The following is a 15,644-nucleotide window of genomic DNA, read 5'->3' as shown; positions in this document are numbered from 1 at the left end:
AATTACGGGTTGTTGTTTGATGCCATAAATCTTGCAAACAAAGTAGACTGTGGGCAGCTGTGGAAGGTTGTTGGTTCGATCCCGGGCTCCTCCCACCACATGTCGAGGTATCCTTGAGCAAGATACTGAACCCCGAATTGCTCCCGATGCTGTGCATCAGTGTGTGAATGTGTTTGAAAGGGTGAATGTGGCACTTAGTGTAAAAGCGCTTTGAGTGGTTGGAAGACTAGAAAGGAGCTATACAAGTACAGGTTCATTTACCATTAACCATTTACTCAACATGCAAATATATTGCCTTTTCTACTTTTTCTCCTCCAAATAATTTAAAGTTGATCTAAATGAAACAGTTAGCAGTCCCCTCCGTCCTCTCCTCGTCACCACACTGAAATTCTGATACCAGAGAATGTATCTCTGTTTACTGCAGAAAGGAGGGACTGGGAGACCCATGTTACTGACTGAACACTCTATATCAGTGATGGCTGTCACAATGTACAGATATTAAACACTTATTTTAACAAAAAAGTATCACTTAAAGCAGCTTTAAGGTAACCTGAGGGTTAATGCTTATACACAGGATCCCCAAACTTCTTCTTCTTCTTCTTTTCTTAATCTATTTACTACCTGTATTACACTTATTTTTACATGAATGGTATTACTTTTCCATTTTTTACTGAGTATAGAGCAGGTACAATGTGGGGTAATGTTTATGTGAGTTGCATATGTTTGTATATACGAGTGTATGTCTCCAAGTGCAAAACTTAAATAAAGTTTTAAAAAGAGCTAACCTGGGGGTTTACATACTTAAGCAGAGCTCAGAAATGAACCTGTACTGTAATGATGACCAACACCATGAAATAAGCCCCAGGTTGTAATAAACTGGAAGTCCCAGTTGGGCTGAGCAGAGTCACATGGTCCCTCTCACCTCACACTGGTCACAGAGTCGTCCGGTGACGCCCGGCTTGCAGTGGCACACTCCTGTCCTGTCGTCGCACAAAGAGGTGCCACATTTGTTGCACTCGCACTCTGCGACAGACACAGGACACATGCAACGATTAGAACACTGGAGGACAAATGATGTCACAAGCACAATAGGAAGGGTTATTCTTGGACTTCCAGGGCCTCGGAAAGCATATGGTAATCCTTGATCTTGAATTGTGACCTTGTTGAGTTTTTCCACTGAGCAGCAAGCAGATATAGTGAAAAACAAACTCTAACTTTTAGAGTATAATCGTTTGATATCTCTGAGATGAAGAACAAACCAATATGTGGTAAAGAACTATGATGATCTTGACCTATAGCTCAAAATATTACATTTATTACTCATTACTTTTTATAAAGGTATTATTATTTTACTAATTACTCCCTACCAACAGTAATTAGTTACACTACTAGTTACTGGAGAAAGTAATATTATTAAAAAAAAGTCTTTTCATTCCTTTATGGGTCATTGTAACTGATGATAATAGTAACGATAATAATCATTGTGTAATACTGTATATGTTATATGGTGAACAGAGTAAAAGAGGCAGTTATCGTACTGCGAACATCTATTGCAACCCTACTCAGCAATGTCAACTAAAATATCGGTGTAAAATGCACCTAAAAATTCACTATATCAGCAGCCATATCTGTAATCAGTCAATTTTCACCCTCTAAATCTGTATCGGGCTCAAGAATCCCATATCGGCAGGAAGCTATAAAAAATAGATCAATCATCAAAGCTATTAATATGCTGACTCCAACACAGTGTGACATAATATCTCAGGTCATCATGCGCTGTACTACAGAGACATGAATGCTGGACTGCTGTCACTGGCATATAACAGGAGTGCTCAGCAGTCTGCCACAGCAACTGTGTCAACAAACTCAATGAAATTTCCTGCCCTCATTATACATCCGGCTTTGCTGCTGGCTTAAGGTTCACAGGTTGAATCTTTCAGGTTTCATACAACATACACAATTCTAATTCACACACAAACACACTTTTATATCATGTTCATATTTTTGTTTTTATATTGTTATTTTGTTGTCATTATAATTTGTTGTTGATTTTATATATTCTTTTTCTCTATTATCAGTTTGTTATTACTTTATGTAGTTATAATATTCTCTGTATGTCAATTTTCTGTTCCTTATAACTATGAAATTTTAGGTGGAGGCTTTAAATAGGCCCAGCTGGGTTTTCTGCCTCTCCCTGCACTTTACACTATTTGTTATCTTTGTCGTTTTTTAATGTAATTCTAATCTGTGCAAAAAAAAAAAAAAATAAATAAATAAATAAACATAAAGCAACAACAATAGTTTGCTCGTTGCTCCCACCTCTGCAGTTCTTGGCACTGATGGCGTCGCCGTAGAAACCCGAGGCACACCTCTCACAGTTGGCACCGCCGGTGTTTCCCCAGCAGTGCTGGCAGTGGCCCGTCACATTGTGGCACTCGTTGAAGATCAAGTTAGGGTCGGAGTTGCCGTTACAATCACATCTCTTGCAGGAGTTACCAATCGCCATCGGGTTTCCATAGTAACCTGGAGCACACCTGGAAGGGATGATATCACTGCTTGTTACAATGAACAAGTTAAGGCGTTCTTTTACAACAGCGTCTTTCTTTCTTGCATAAAGGCTTTAATAATCCACAGTCAGGGGGATTTGTGGGTTTTATTGTTTGTTACATGTAGCCACACACTTCAGTAAAAATGCAATTTTATTGTCACAGCAGGATTGTCGGGGGGTGAGGCTTTCAGTGGAGAACCAATCACCATCTATGCTTTCACATATTGATTCTGAGACTATAAAAGCTGTGCTGTGTGTGGATTGTCCAGTCTTTGCAGGTTTGAGCTTTTCAGGTTTGGTCCCAACTTTAAACCTGCAGTATATCAGTTTGGCATTTTTTGCCAAGGGGTCTCTCACATGAAAAAAAACAACAAAAGACGTAGTTTAATGCCGTTGTGAGGTTGCATGGGATCATGGGAATTGTTGTCTTCATTAGTAAACAACCAGCATTTCTGATAAAATCTTTCTGACGTGACTCAGGCATTATATTAAAGTTTTATTTGCATTACGTTTAGTCATGTTAAGTTCAGTTTTAATGAGTTATTTGAAGCTATAAAAAGGGAGTTTCACGTCATTATTGACAGCTGAGCCCTGTTCGTGATGGCAGCAGTGATATCTGGGATATTTTGCTTCATTTTTGCACAATGGGAAGAAGTGGAGATGCAATATCTATCTTTCATATGTTGATGATTTGAACATTGTTGGAAACATTTGGGATAATGTAAGTACACAACAAAATATTAGACATTATATCTTTAAGTTGCAGTGTTATATCAGCAAATGAGGAACTGGGCCCATAGCTGTTTGAATAGTTACAATAATTGGTTTTGTGTTCATTTCTTTAATTCAATTAAAACATTTTTGAAAAAAAAAATCTGATGTTGTAATTTAAGCAGCGATGGAAGATACAGCAGTTGCTGCATAGTTACATGTTGCAGGCATTCTTCAGTGGCCTGCACTGTGACCAACAATCTTGGACTGCTTGAAGTCTGAAGCTTTGCCCACTGTTCTGCAGTCTTTATTGAATGTGTGCCGAAAGCCTCATTGCTTACGTTTCATTTGTATAACTTCTTGATTGGTTGCTCAAAGCTGTGTCAGCACTGACCTCTCACAGAAATGTCCAGCATAGCCTTCTTGGCACTTGCACCGCAGAATGGCACCTCCTCTGTCACAGTGCACTGCAAAGCTGGCCGGACAAACAGGGGAAAGTATTTCAGACATTACTCACTGCTTGCCAACACGCAGTCTTGTGGCTGCAGAAAGAAGAACGGACTGGCTTACTTATTGGAGGGGACGGAGAGGGGGCAGGCACAGGGTCGGCAGTTGTGGTGTCCGTCCAGGCTGCGTGCCAGCATGTAGCCATCTTCACACATTTCACAGAAATCACCTGTACTGTGGTCCCTGCAGTTCTGAAAGAGCGGATATTACAAATGATGGTACTATATGTCTATAAAAAAATCTGTTGGGTACAGTCATGATAACAGAAACTTACTTTACAAACACCGGTGATGTCATCGCAGTAGTCTGCATGGCCTTTGCAGTTACATGGTAAGCATAAGTTTTGCTCGCTCAGGAAAAATCCCTTTCCACACACCTGCAGTGGGAACAGACATATACATTCTTACTTACAGCCCATGCAAGATACTTTAATTTTGAAAAAAAAAGCGGTAGTGTTTCTACCACCTTGTTTCACTGATTTCAAGGGGAATCTGAACTGGCAGACATTAAGAATAACTATATAGAAACAGCCAGTCTTCTCTATGATGGTCTTGTTTGTTTATGGGGGTCATACAGAGGCATTAATATTAAATTGAGACTGTTTCATAAACAGTTAAAAGGGAGTCCAAATTGGAAAGATTGTATTATTATATGGTGCATCCACTCTTTTTAGAAATTATCTTCCAGGACCTTTTCCAGGAGTTTTTCTCAACAATCCAGAACAGCACTTGCTGTAGTGCATGGACAGATGTGCTTTCACCACCAACGGTACTGGCTTACATATGCTTGATCTGCAGTGAGAAATAGGCTCACATATAATTTCACAAACAGTTGTCAGCGTTTATCTCACAAACTCGCTTTTGTGGTGCTCTTGGCCGTTCTCACCACAGCCGCTTTCCGAATAGACCTTTTTCACAGAAGCCAGTTTGACATGAAATAGTAGGGTAAACACAGATGACCAATGATACTAATTAATGCTGTGTTCAGCTCAGTGTAGCAGAGCCTTTCCAATGAGCCAACATGCCCCCTGACTGTTTAAACTGAATGGGACGTGACCATAATTTGTAACACCTGTATTTCATGTCAAAATGGCTGCTGTGAAAAAAGTCTATTGACTGTAGCTTTCCTCTAGTTGTAACATTTCAATCAGTGTTTCCATGACTGGAAAAATAGTCTGTAAATTTCCAGGTTTTTCAAGACATGTGGGAACCTTGAGCATGTACGTGTTCAGTAAAGGTCATGGAAATCTGCCAATCAAATCAGGATATTTCAACAGGATGCGTGGAACCTTTGGCCTGATAAACAAAAGATTTTTCTTTAGGAGACATCCTCTGGGGAACATCAATACCCACACATGGTAATCTTTCTCTTTCTCTCTTTTAAATACTATTAATATACTGCGTTATGGGACAGAGTGTACAATGGAGAGCAGACTGACCCAATGGCTAACCAACGTCTCCATCATTAGGTCCCACTGGTAGCAGGCAAACATGCTGCAGTTAAGCTAGACCTTTTGGGTAAAGACCTTACACTATATCTAAATGTATTGACTATCTGAGAGAGCAGATACAAGCAATCACTTTGGTTTTGTTTGCATTTGATGTGTCACTAATGATTATCACAGATGATCTGTCTCATGTACTACTGTCAGAACACAGTGAAAATTTCAGCAATAATGAGAAAGGTTATTTTTATAAACATTACCGGTACAGTAAACGTTACAGCTTTAACAAAGGTTAATTCATCAAAGTCACAGACAAAGTCTGAGTAGGTCTATGGGCCTACAACAACCACTGTCCCTGAGCCAGCCTGAGCTCTGTAATAACCCTCAGGATCAAAGTGAATATTGTCTCAAAAGCTATAATACTGTTTTTCCAATATAAACTCTGCTATACTCAGAAACATACTTACTCTTCAACCCTTGGTATTATAAATCTCAGCCTGGACTATGAATAACAAAGATAGTTCTGCAAGAATACAGTAGATAGAATACCAAATAGGCCCGCCAGATACAAGCCTAAGGGCTTAAAGGGTCAGAGCCCGTGTATTAATTGAATGTTATTAACATTTTATGCTGTAAAGTTAAAGAGCTCAGTTGTGGACATATAACAATAGTTATCTGTTCATGTCTGAAAGAGGACAGCACTTAATGGACAAATCTTGTTAGACGAAGATAATGATTGTGAATGTACCACTGATACACCTAAATAGCTATCATTTTACACCGGTAATATTTTTTGTAGTAGAAGTTTTACATTAGATTGAAGCATTGGTCTAAATGTTTCGGGCTAAAAGGTCGACTTCTTAAAACTGCACCAAGTGAGTTGTTAGGAATTATTGCAGCAGTTCCCTCCCATTTACAGAATGTCATTCTAAAACCTGCATCCTGTCTGATGTTTGTTCACCAGGGTTTCTCAGGATGGTGCGATGTCAGAGTCCAGAGCCATGACACACACACACACACACACACACACACACACACACACACACACACACACACACACACACACACACACACACACACACACACACACACAGCCGTTTGAACATCTTTGAACATTTGAAGCAGCACCATTCAATGAGGCATACAATAGCACTTTGTACGCAGCAGTCTGTAAGAACACCATAGTTTGACCTCCTTGTTCCACTCAGTCAATCAGACATTGATGCTGTGTAACATTCCACAGACATAAAGTACTGTATGCTTACTTACAGTATGATTCACATTTTCCTTTGATTTATTCACAGATGGACCGAGAGACAAAGACATGCTTCTGTAGCCAGCTAATGTGAAACACCATGTGAACAGCAGCACTGATTCTTCCTGCATTCCTCCTCCCTGACCCACAGTGCACATACGTTCATGCCTGGCCCATCCATCATTACCATATAAACACTCAATTATGCACCTTTGTAAACACATCCTAAAAAAGCAGCTTATATTGCAAATGGGTTTGGTGCTCACAGAAAAATGATAGAAATTTTGGCCCCAAATGGTAGTCCAGGCCTTTTGGAGTAATAAACCACAAGTTTATGGGAAAACCACAGAGATTCTGAGCTATTTACCATTTGCAAAGCCACTTAAAAGAGTTTAGGAATGGTTCAGACCTATTAGCTGTGTGACAGTCTGTGATGGGTCAAACAGCTGCAGTGTGTATACACTGGGAAGCACAGGGCAGGGGGTTGAGGGTTTGAGGGAGATCCAGCAGATGGTCTTGAGGTGAACATGGACTCCTTAGACTGCTCTAAAATGAAATGTATTTCAAGTATACAACCCAACAGCTTGTGGAATAAAATTTTTTTCTGCCCACGTTTGGATGACTTGGTGTAGTAATCATTTTTCGTTTATGATTTAAGATCAAGACTTAAAAGGAATAGTTCAAAGAATAGGAATAGTCTGCGGAAATGAGCATAATCACTTTCATTCTGAGGGTGAGATGAAACGAATGATATCTCTCTGGAATCAGGATGTGGTCTGAAATTAAAAAAACATCTGTCTGGTTTAAAATGCGCTAACAGCTCTAACAGCTCTAAAAATCTAATTATCATAATGCATTTAATTGATTTAACCCGAACATTGAAAGAAATATAAAATAACTACTTTTTAATGAACAGTAGTTTATCCATACAAGCAATACTTTCCAGCTACAATGTTGAAAAAAGCTCTGATGAAGGCATTCTACGCTAACTCTCCAGCACCAAACAGCACAAAGACAAAGTTAGCAACTAGATGGGGAACACAGTGGAGCATTTAGCAGCTAAATAATCAAATATTTTTTTCTGGATTTGGTGGAGACCAAAAATGGAGCTGAAAGGAGAGTGTATGTTGACTTACATTGGTTGGGTATCCAAAAACATGCATATAAATCAGTGCTAATGTTGTTCCGTACCTTCTGGATGTGTGAAAAAGGAAATTATTTGCTAAGACCTTAGCATACAAACTCTATAAGATGTTAAAATGTTGATATCACTTAGCAAATTAGTAACAAAATGAGTCAAGCTAGCTGAAATACTGTTATTGACGTGACATGCATGTTTACCATTACATGAGTTAGCTTAGTGAAAATAGAATTTTTTAGAACTTTGCCCAAACTGCCACTTTTTCACAAAAAGGGCAATCTTCAGATCAAGTTAATGTGGGCTTTATAATATTTCGGTTTTGACAAAGACATATTTGCTTGCGATGTCTTTCTGTCTAAATAAATGCTGCTAACCTGAGTCTTGCTGGCCTTGTTAGCATGAAAGCGTCATTGTTTGCTCATTCCCCCCCATTAATCATTCATTTTCTCTCCCTGCCATGGGACGGGGGGGCAGTTTGAGAACCACTGAGAGAAACAAAACAGATACAACATGCTCATTAGTGAACTTTAGAGGTGTTGGTAGCCATGCTTTCAACTTTGGACAGAGCCAGGCTAGCTGTTTCCTCGTCAGCCTTTAAGCTAGGCTAACTAGTCCGTTAGCTCAGTTCTCGCACAGACATCTGGTTGATATCAATCTTCTCACCTTACTCTCAGCAACAAAGCAAATGTATTTCCCCAAATGTTAAACTACTCATTCAAGACAAATATTCCTTGGGGATAGCTCTGTAATACTGAAACTGAAGTTTGAAAAGTTGGAATGGGAATTTCAAACATGGTGGTCACTTAAATGAATCCCTAACTATCATGGAAATTCAAACAATTGACATTTGCAGCCGTCTGCCAGCTATGAGCGCACACAGTAATGTGAACTATTTCTGCAACCCTCCCACTGTGCCCACTACAGTGGAGAACAAAGATGACATTCAACATGTTATATAGCCACTCTCTGTTTTCATGTGAAGCTGCCTCCTCCAACGCTCCTCTGGCTCTTCAGTATTTATCAGTGTATTTCCTGTGTGTTGACTGAAAGCTTAGAGGATAGACCATAAGGCTATCTATCTATGCGATACAGAGCCAGTGGAGCTGGTATCAAGCTCAAAAACAGGATTTGGCTCTACAGATGAGTGCTGTCCAAAGTCAACACACTCTCTGGTCGTGTCTGTGGCAATGCCCTCTCTCTGCAGTGTGTGTGTGGGGGTGGGAAGCATGAAAAGAGTTTGATTTCTAAGATGTTGTTTTATATAACTTTTAAATGTGATTGGTCCTTTGCTTGTGTTCTGTGTGTTTTTATGTACAATACCTCTGCCCATGGACAGAGTTTTCCCACAGTGGGAGAATTAAGCGGATTAATGTTAAAGCTTGAAGGTTGAATCTCATTTCCGCTTTAATTGCCTCCCAACTGAAGCTGGTTGCTGCACTTAAATTGCCCTTGAAGAGGGGTTCAGACACTGGATTTAGTCATGCTAACTCCCTCGAACATCCTCCGAACGTTACAGATCCTGGGTCATGAGAATCTCATTGTAACTCAATAACTTTGCACAGACAGTCTGGCTGCAGGGGCGAGTCCTCCTCTCCAGGGACTCTCAACTCAGAAAAACTCAGACATTGAGAAATAAACATGTACAACAGAAAATAAATGAGGAAGAAATGTTTAAATTGCATTGGTTTAGCATTCCCAAGTTTGATGATTGAATACCTCCACGTTCTCTTTGACATTTTTGACCTACAGCCCGTTTTCCCATGACCCTTTTCATACCGATCTGTTCTAAGCAAAGTCACTATATAACCACTTATATCTTGGTTGCCAAGCATAATGGCTCTCCAGTTCAGCTCTATGGGGCCAATGGACACAAATCAACCCTAAACGCATCCAAAGCAGCCACATAATGACAGTCACAGTGTAATGGAATATTTCTGTAAAAGCATTAAATTGTAGTTATCTATGGCTGACATCTTGTTCTACTTATTTGAAGCTACAGGCAGTCAGCACATGTACAGTATAAAGGGATGTGCAGCAGTGATGACATCAAAACTGTACAGAAAATGGCTGTCAACCAATCAATCTCAAGAAAGAAATCATATTAAGTAGATTTTATGCATTGGCTCATTAGGACTGTGTTAGACATCACACAATCTGGGGAGCAGGATGTTGATCTAAAGTAAAGCATTCATAATGGTTTTGCTCGGATTGAGTTAATATAACAACCCCAATGTTAGACAAGATCAAAAGCAAAACCCAAATTTTTATGTCCAATACCAGTGTTAAAAGTCTCCTGCATGACAGATGCCCTACACGCCCATCCAGCTCCACAGCCTCCACACCCTGACTTTCTGCCTTGCTACATTAAGGACACACTACTATCTGCATTAACATAAACCTTGAGGTGCCTACATAATACGCAATAAAGAAATAGCCACTAACCTCCAATTTGGCCCACTGTTAACTTTAATTGGGATAAAACGATTTTATCGTGCGGCTCTTTCAGATCAAATGGATCAAATTCTGATAGAGAAACGAGTCGTTCCACGGTGGGTTGTGGTGCTCTAAAAAATTTATCCACTGTTTTACCGTTTCTTTCACAATGTAAGCTCATGGGAAGATATTTGGGGCTAGTGTGCATCACCTGAAGGATGCCATTGCTGTAATTACATGGTTTGGCTACTATGTCAAATTGGCTTCAAAGCCCGCCACTCTTCCTGGGGGTTGGTATCGACCATTGGGAGTAACTCTGTCAGAAATGCAACAGAAGAAGAAAAACTGTATCTATTTACAGTGTAGACAGCCAAGAGTGAGCGGAGAGGATTCATCAAGCAATATTGCTTTAATAAAAAAGACAGAAGAAGACATAAACTGTGTTGTGCAACACGATAATACTGAAATCATGATCAAATGTTGCTGTCTGCATTACGTCAACTGCATGCAAGCGCTGGTCTTTGTCTGAATTGTTTCCAATGCATTGTTTCCTGTGAATCCTTTGTGCATGGACACAATTTTAACCGTGTAAGGAAGGCAGAATTACCAGCAACTAATGAACTACTATATGGGGATACAATAACAGAATGCAAATACTTTGAATGGCAATTGTGGAAACATTTTTGGCCATAAATACCAAAAAATAGTAAAAAACTATAGTTTTTCAATTTCTAATGAAAACTTTCTGCACAGATGAAAGTTGGGCCTCATCCTTTGCAGCTATACAAAGCCAAGGGAACATTGGCCAGTGGTCCTGTATGGCTTCTTGTGCCCTTATTGTGCTCTGTCTTTCTCTCTCTCTGGGGTGTTGCTCAACATTTGGCAGCTGGTTTCCATTAGGGAACTGTCAGAAGGGAGGGGCAGGAGGGGCATGACAGTGGTGGAGACAGTAACTCAGAGCCCATGTGAGCTATAGCCTTGGGGTACCTCTGATGACACAAACACACACATGCAAAGCAGGACCATTGTGAAGTCCAGACCAACACATAGAAGTCCTGAGAGAACTAATCCCTCCCAAAACACTCACAAACCTACCCCATCCTTCACAGTTTTCACCTTAACATTTGTTTACATGATCAGCAGCCTCAGAAAAAGCCTAAAACTAAACATAGCCATGCTAGAATATGCCGTTTACCAGCCAAAAAGAGATCAAACCAAATCTGTCTTACTTTCAGCCCCGACTGTTGCTGTTCCCCAAGCCTGGCGGCAGAAGCTTGATAGACAATCCCTGAGAGGATGTATAGAAGGCAGAGGCAGGACAGAGATTTAGCAGCCATATTTGTGTGTTTGCCCAGTAGAGCACTGATCCCCCCTCTCTTTCTGGGTCTCTGTCAGTGTCTCCTGGCCGTAGGAAAGTCTCTGGGCAGCTCCTCTTGCTCTGCTGCACCCGTTGGCTTCACTTTTCCACTGCTCCGACCTCCAGATGCGGCAATGCGCCTAGTCCCGGCCCGGGCTGAGTCCTGTTAAACAAACTTGTGTGGACTTCCTCTCTTTCTCTCCCTCCCTCCCTGCACTGATTCCTCTCCCCTAGCGGACTTGCCTCTCCCCAGAGCCTGCGCCTAAATCACATACAGATGGGAAGGCTTGAAACTGAGAGAAAGAGTGAGAGGGGAAGAGAAAAAGAGAGAAAGAACGACAGACAGAGAGGCAAATGAGCAACAGAGGGCTTCTGTCTCTTGAGCAGAAGGCAGACAGTGCACCCATCCAGACTGCATATCTTCCCCCTGACTGGCAGAGTCAGATTGAGTGTTAGCTCCCCATCTCCATTTGCAGGACCGTGGCACCCTTTCACCTTGGGCTCAACAGGCAGCACCACTCCCTCCCTCTGCTCTCCCCCTCCCCTTCCCCTCTGTTCGGTTAGGGTGGGCAGAGGGTCTAAAGCTTCAACACTCACTCCGCACTCTGCAGGCGGAAAAGAAACAGCTGCTGTGATATCCCGGCCCAGCTCTAGCTCACAGCCCCAGACATGAGCTTTCTGTTTTGTTTTCCAAGGTCAGACCATCAAACGCTGCTAAATTTATGGATATTGTGTGAGGCTCTTAACAGGAAGAGCCTGAGTGTGACACATCCAGCACAAAGGACGTATTGTCACAGGCTAAAAATAGCAGCTCTCAGAGATCTGAATTGCTGGATACTGAAGGCCACTTATAAGTTGTTTTGCACATGCTGAAACTAATGCCCATTTGCATGTGTGTCACCCGGGTCCAAAGACAGTTGTGACTTCTCCACAAAGACCATGTTGTAAGCAGTTCCAAATACGTCCAAGTTATGTCGTGCTAGCCCATAGGACCGTGTGGAAGGTATATGTCTCAAGTGACTAATAAACAGGTTGTCACATTCCAGTTATGTATGGCAGAGATGTCATCCACACAAGAGCAAAACAAGGGCTCAGGCAGCTCTATATTTACTATTCCAAACAGAACCAGGGTTCAATTCGAAATGGGTTAGAAACTTTCACTTTTTGTCTATGTAATGTTACTGCATCTATTTTTCCAAATTTCAAAAGAGCATAAGACAATTCTTGGACATATTTGTGGAAACTGCATCAAAGCTTCAAGCCTCTGGGGTTGGGTTTCCCATGAAAGAAGGTGACTGACATCTGAGAGCTGGTGTTGTGCCGTAAACTTCCGTGATGCTCTACTGACTGAAGCATGTTATAACCGAATATATACTCTAAACATGATAAGACATTTTTTTCCTTTCAACAAACCCACAAAACAGCCTTGGTTATGTAAAAGGTTGAATGTAGGATCTGTAGACAAGGGACCAAGATTCTGTCATCTGAAGTGTTCTGGTTTCCATTTGTCCGAGCAGTATTGACCAATCACATAGCTGCGTTTGGTTGCATGCAGGTAAAGCAAAAGAGGCGTAACGCACTGGCCACAATGCAGAACCCATCAGCTATCATCTGACAACAATGGAATTTTTAATAAGCTTTTTAAAAGAAGGAATCTGCATTCATATGCAGATATCCGTTTATAGAGATTAGCCGAAATGTTAAATTAGAATGAATTTATCTACAGAGGGACAGGGTCTTTTTCCTCAAGTCCACCATGTTGAACCACCATGTTTCTATATTAGCCCCAAACGGACAAACAAAACACTGGCTGTAGCTGTTTTGTTTGTTCTCACTTTAGTTTCTCCTACGTGGCTGAGCTGTATTCAAGCGCACTAGATGCCACTGAATCCTACATACTGGACACTGGAGTTTGTATTCCATTCAGAAAGTAAGGAAGATGGTTAACCTTGCTTGTTAACACTGGCAGTGATTCCCACTATTTCTTTACATGCTGTGTCTGTAGTCAGACATTTTCAAATGTGGCTCAAATCCTAAATGAATTTCCAGAAAATGTGAATTAATATGTGTTTCCATACACTACTGTTATGTGAATATTAGGAGTTGGTCGCATTAAGATAAACAGTTGGTGGTGTTTATTCTTCAGTTGGGTGCCATTACACCAGGAGGGCCAAGGACATGGCTCCAGTCAAACCTCAAACAGGAAACCATGAAAAGATGATAGAACTATGGCATTTCATGTATTCATTTGAAAAAGGTTACAGTCTCCTCATCGCTTCACACGGATCTGATGTTTTTGGTTGCAGGCCAAAGCGACTCAAATAAGTTTGGTTTTTCTCATATGTGACTCAGATGTGACTTTTTCATGGCAGTGTGAACAGTCCAAATCACACTGAATCTGATCTTGTCAATTCAAATTTTGGCCACTTTCATATGTGCTCCAAATCAGATTAAATAAATTTGCAATTTGACCCCCGTGTGAACACATTTCATTTAATGTCACTCTAGACGGACAGGTGTCATGCGAGTCACTTCAGGACCGTGACCTCTTAACACTGGAATCTGATATGGCCCACATTCAAGAAACAATGTCAGCAGCTAAACAAAAAAAAATCTGATCTGAACAATAAGAATTAAGCGCTAAGGCTTGTAGTGAACGTAGCCTTTGTTTGCTGCAGTATATTAATCCCTTCAGTGGAGTGGAGGCTTGAGTGACATTTAAGCATTGGGTTTAAGGCACATATATTCTTTGTACTTCCTGTACTTTGTACTTGTATTTGCTCAGTTTCCATTGCACTCTCCCATTTTGTTATTATAGATAAGCTATATTAAGCTTTCAACCTCAGCCAAGTCTAAAACCTTTTTTGCAGGATTGTTTTTTATTTCTGGCATTTCCACTCAGAATTTTTTACTTGCAAATTAAAAATGAACATAAAAATAAGAGGATGGAAGCACACACACAGCCCCTGCAAACTCAGTATTTTGTGTTTTGCCCACTTTTTACAGTGGAAAGGAGATTTGCTGGTTAGCATTAGCTGTTTTCCTTTTATGGGGCCAGTTGTGGTGGTAGCAACTGACCTGACCAACCTCCGCACTCTATACTTTACCCCAGGATTTAAATGACATCACACAGTAACGTAGGGAGGGAGAAAACCGAGATGGGATGGCTAATAACGTCTACCCCCAGCTGGTTAACTGTCAGTCTGTGCCAAACATTCATGGCACCCTGAATAACTTCTGTCTCAGCTAAAATGAATCTATTTTGATTTAAAACATTAAAATGTCAAACTTTGCTGCAGAGGGACACAATTATTATTTTTTCTTGCAAATCGAAAAAAAATATATATTGTTGAAAGCTAACATATTCACTTTGCTTTTGGCCAACAAAAGCACTAGGCTCTTTTATTTTGTCTCTATAACCTTCTATTACCTGCTTATGAAAAGACTGTGGTACCATAACAGAGTTAATTGCTGTCTTGGGAGTAACTGTAGACTCCAGTTATGCACTATTGGGTTCAATTTCAGCCTTTATAAAACACTTTCATGCAATGTCAATGGCACAGGGACGGCACTTACCACCAGAAAGCTGATGTTAGGCTTTGCTGAACCACAATCTGTTTACTTCACCAGCTCACTGAGACGGAGAGGACTGTCTGGCCCACTGCACAGTGGTATTCTCCGCACAAGCACATAACACATAGTATAAACACCAGAGATCACTCACAGACCAGGGTCGTATTCAGTGATCGAGGAGGTTTCACAGCAGCAGTGCTATCTTCCTAACTCCTCTACAAAGGGACGGGTTTGTACTGGGTGGTCTATTTTGCCAGCTTATTCAGCTAAGGCCATTCATGTGATCAAAGGCCACTGCTAGGTCTGGCAGCTGAGTGAAACAGCAGGCATGGCACAGCGCAACACTGCCCTCTGAGCCAAAAGCAACAGGGAGGAATCTATCAGCAGTGATGCAGTGAGAGTATCACAAGATCTTACTTAATACACTACAAGGCTTTTCCATAACCACAGTGTGTTCATGAAAGTTGTAGTTTATTTTTCTGTTGTTCGCCTGGTAATAATAAGCAAATCTACAGGGTTCAAAGGGTCATAGTAACGGATAATTCCAGTTCTAGTCAAATACTGACATCACTAGTCAGATATACAGGATTTAAACAAACCCCCACGTAGACAAACTTGGGCGGAGAAAAAGCAAACAGCAAAATCACAGCTTACACACCAACCTCCTTGGAACTA

The 15,644-nt window shown here is 40.8% G+C and overlaps 1 protein-coding gene across 1 annotated transcript in view; it reads right to left on the bottom strand.

The window, feature by feature from the left end:
• lama4 (laminin, alpha 4) overlaps positions 1-11,911 on the bottom strand; it is a 36,183-nt gene extending 24,272 nt beyond the window's left edge. Inside the window, exons 1-6 of the mRNA XM_051409869.1 lie at positions 11,269-11,911; positions 4,041-4,142; positions 3,830-3,957; positions 3,654-3,734; positions 2,320-2,534; positions 923-1,023 (exon numbers count right to left, since the gene is read on the bottom strand). Coding sequence (XP_051265829.1) covers positions 923-1,023; positions 2,320-2,534; positions 3,654-3,734; positions 3,830-3,957; positions 4,041-4,142; positions 11,269-11,376 — 735 coding nt within the window. The 5' untranslated portion in view covers positions 11,377-11,911. The remainder of the gene's footprint in view (positions 1-922; positions 1,024-2,319; positions 2,535-3,653; positions 3,735-3,829; positions 3,958-4,040; positions 4,143-11,268) is intronic.
• Between the last annotated feature and the right edge of the window lie 3,733 nt (positions 11,912-15,644).

Source organism: Dicentrarchus labrax, unplaced genomic scaffold (genome assembly GCF_905237075.1).
Source record: "Dicentrarchus labrax unplaced genomic scaffold, dlabrax2021, whole genome shotgun sequence".
Taxonomy (NCBI): Eukaryota; Metazoa; Chordata; class Actinopteri; family Moronidae; genus Dicentrarchus; species Dicentrarchus labrax.
This window is presented reverse-complemented; position numbering and strand designations above follow the sequence as displayed.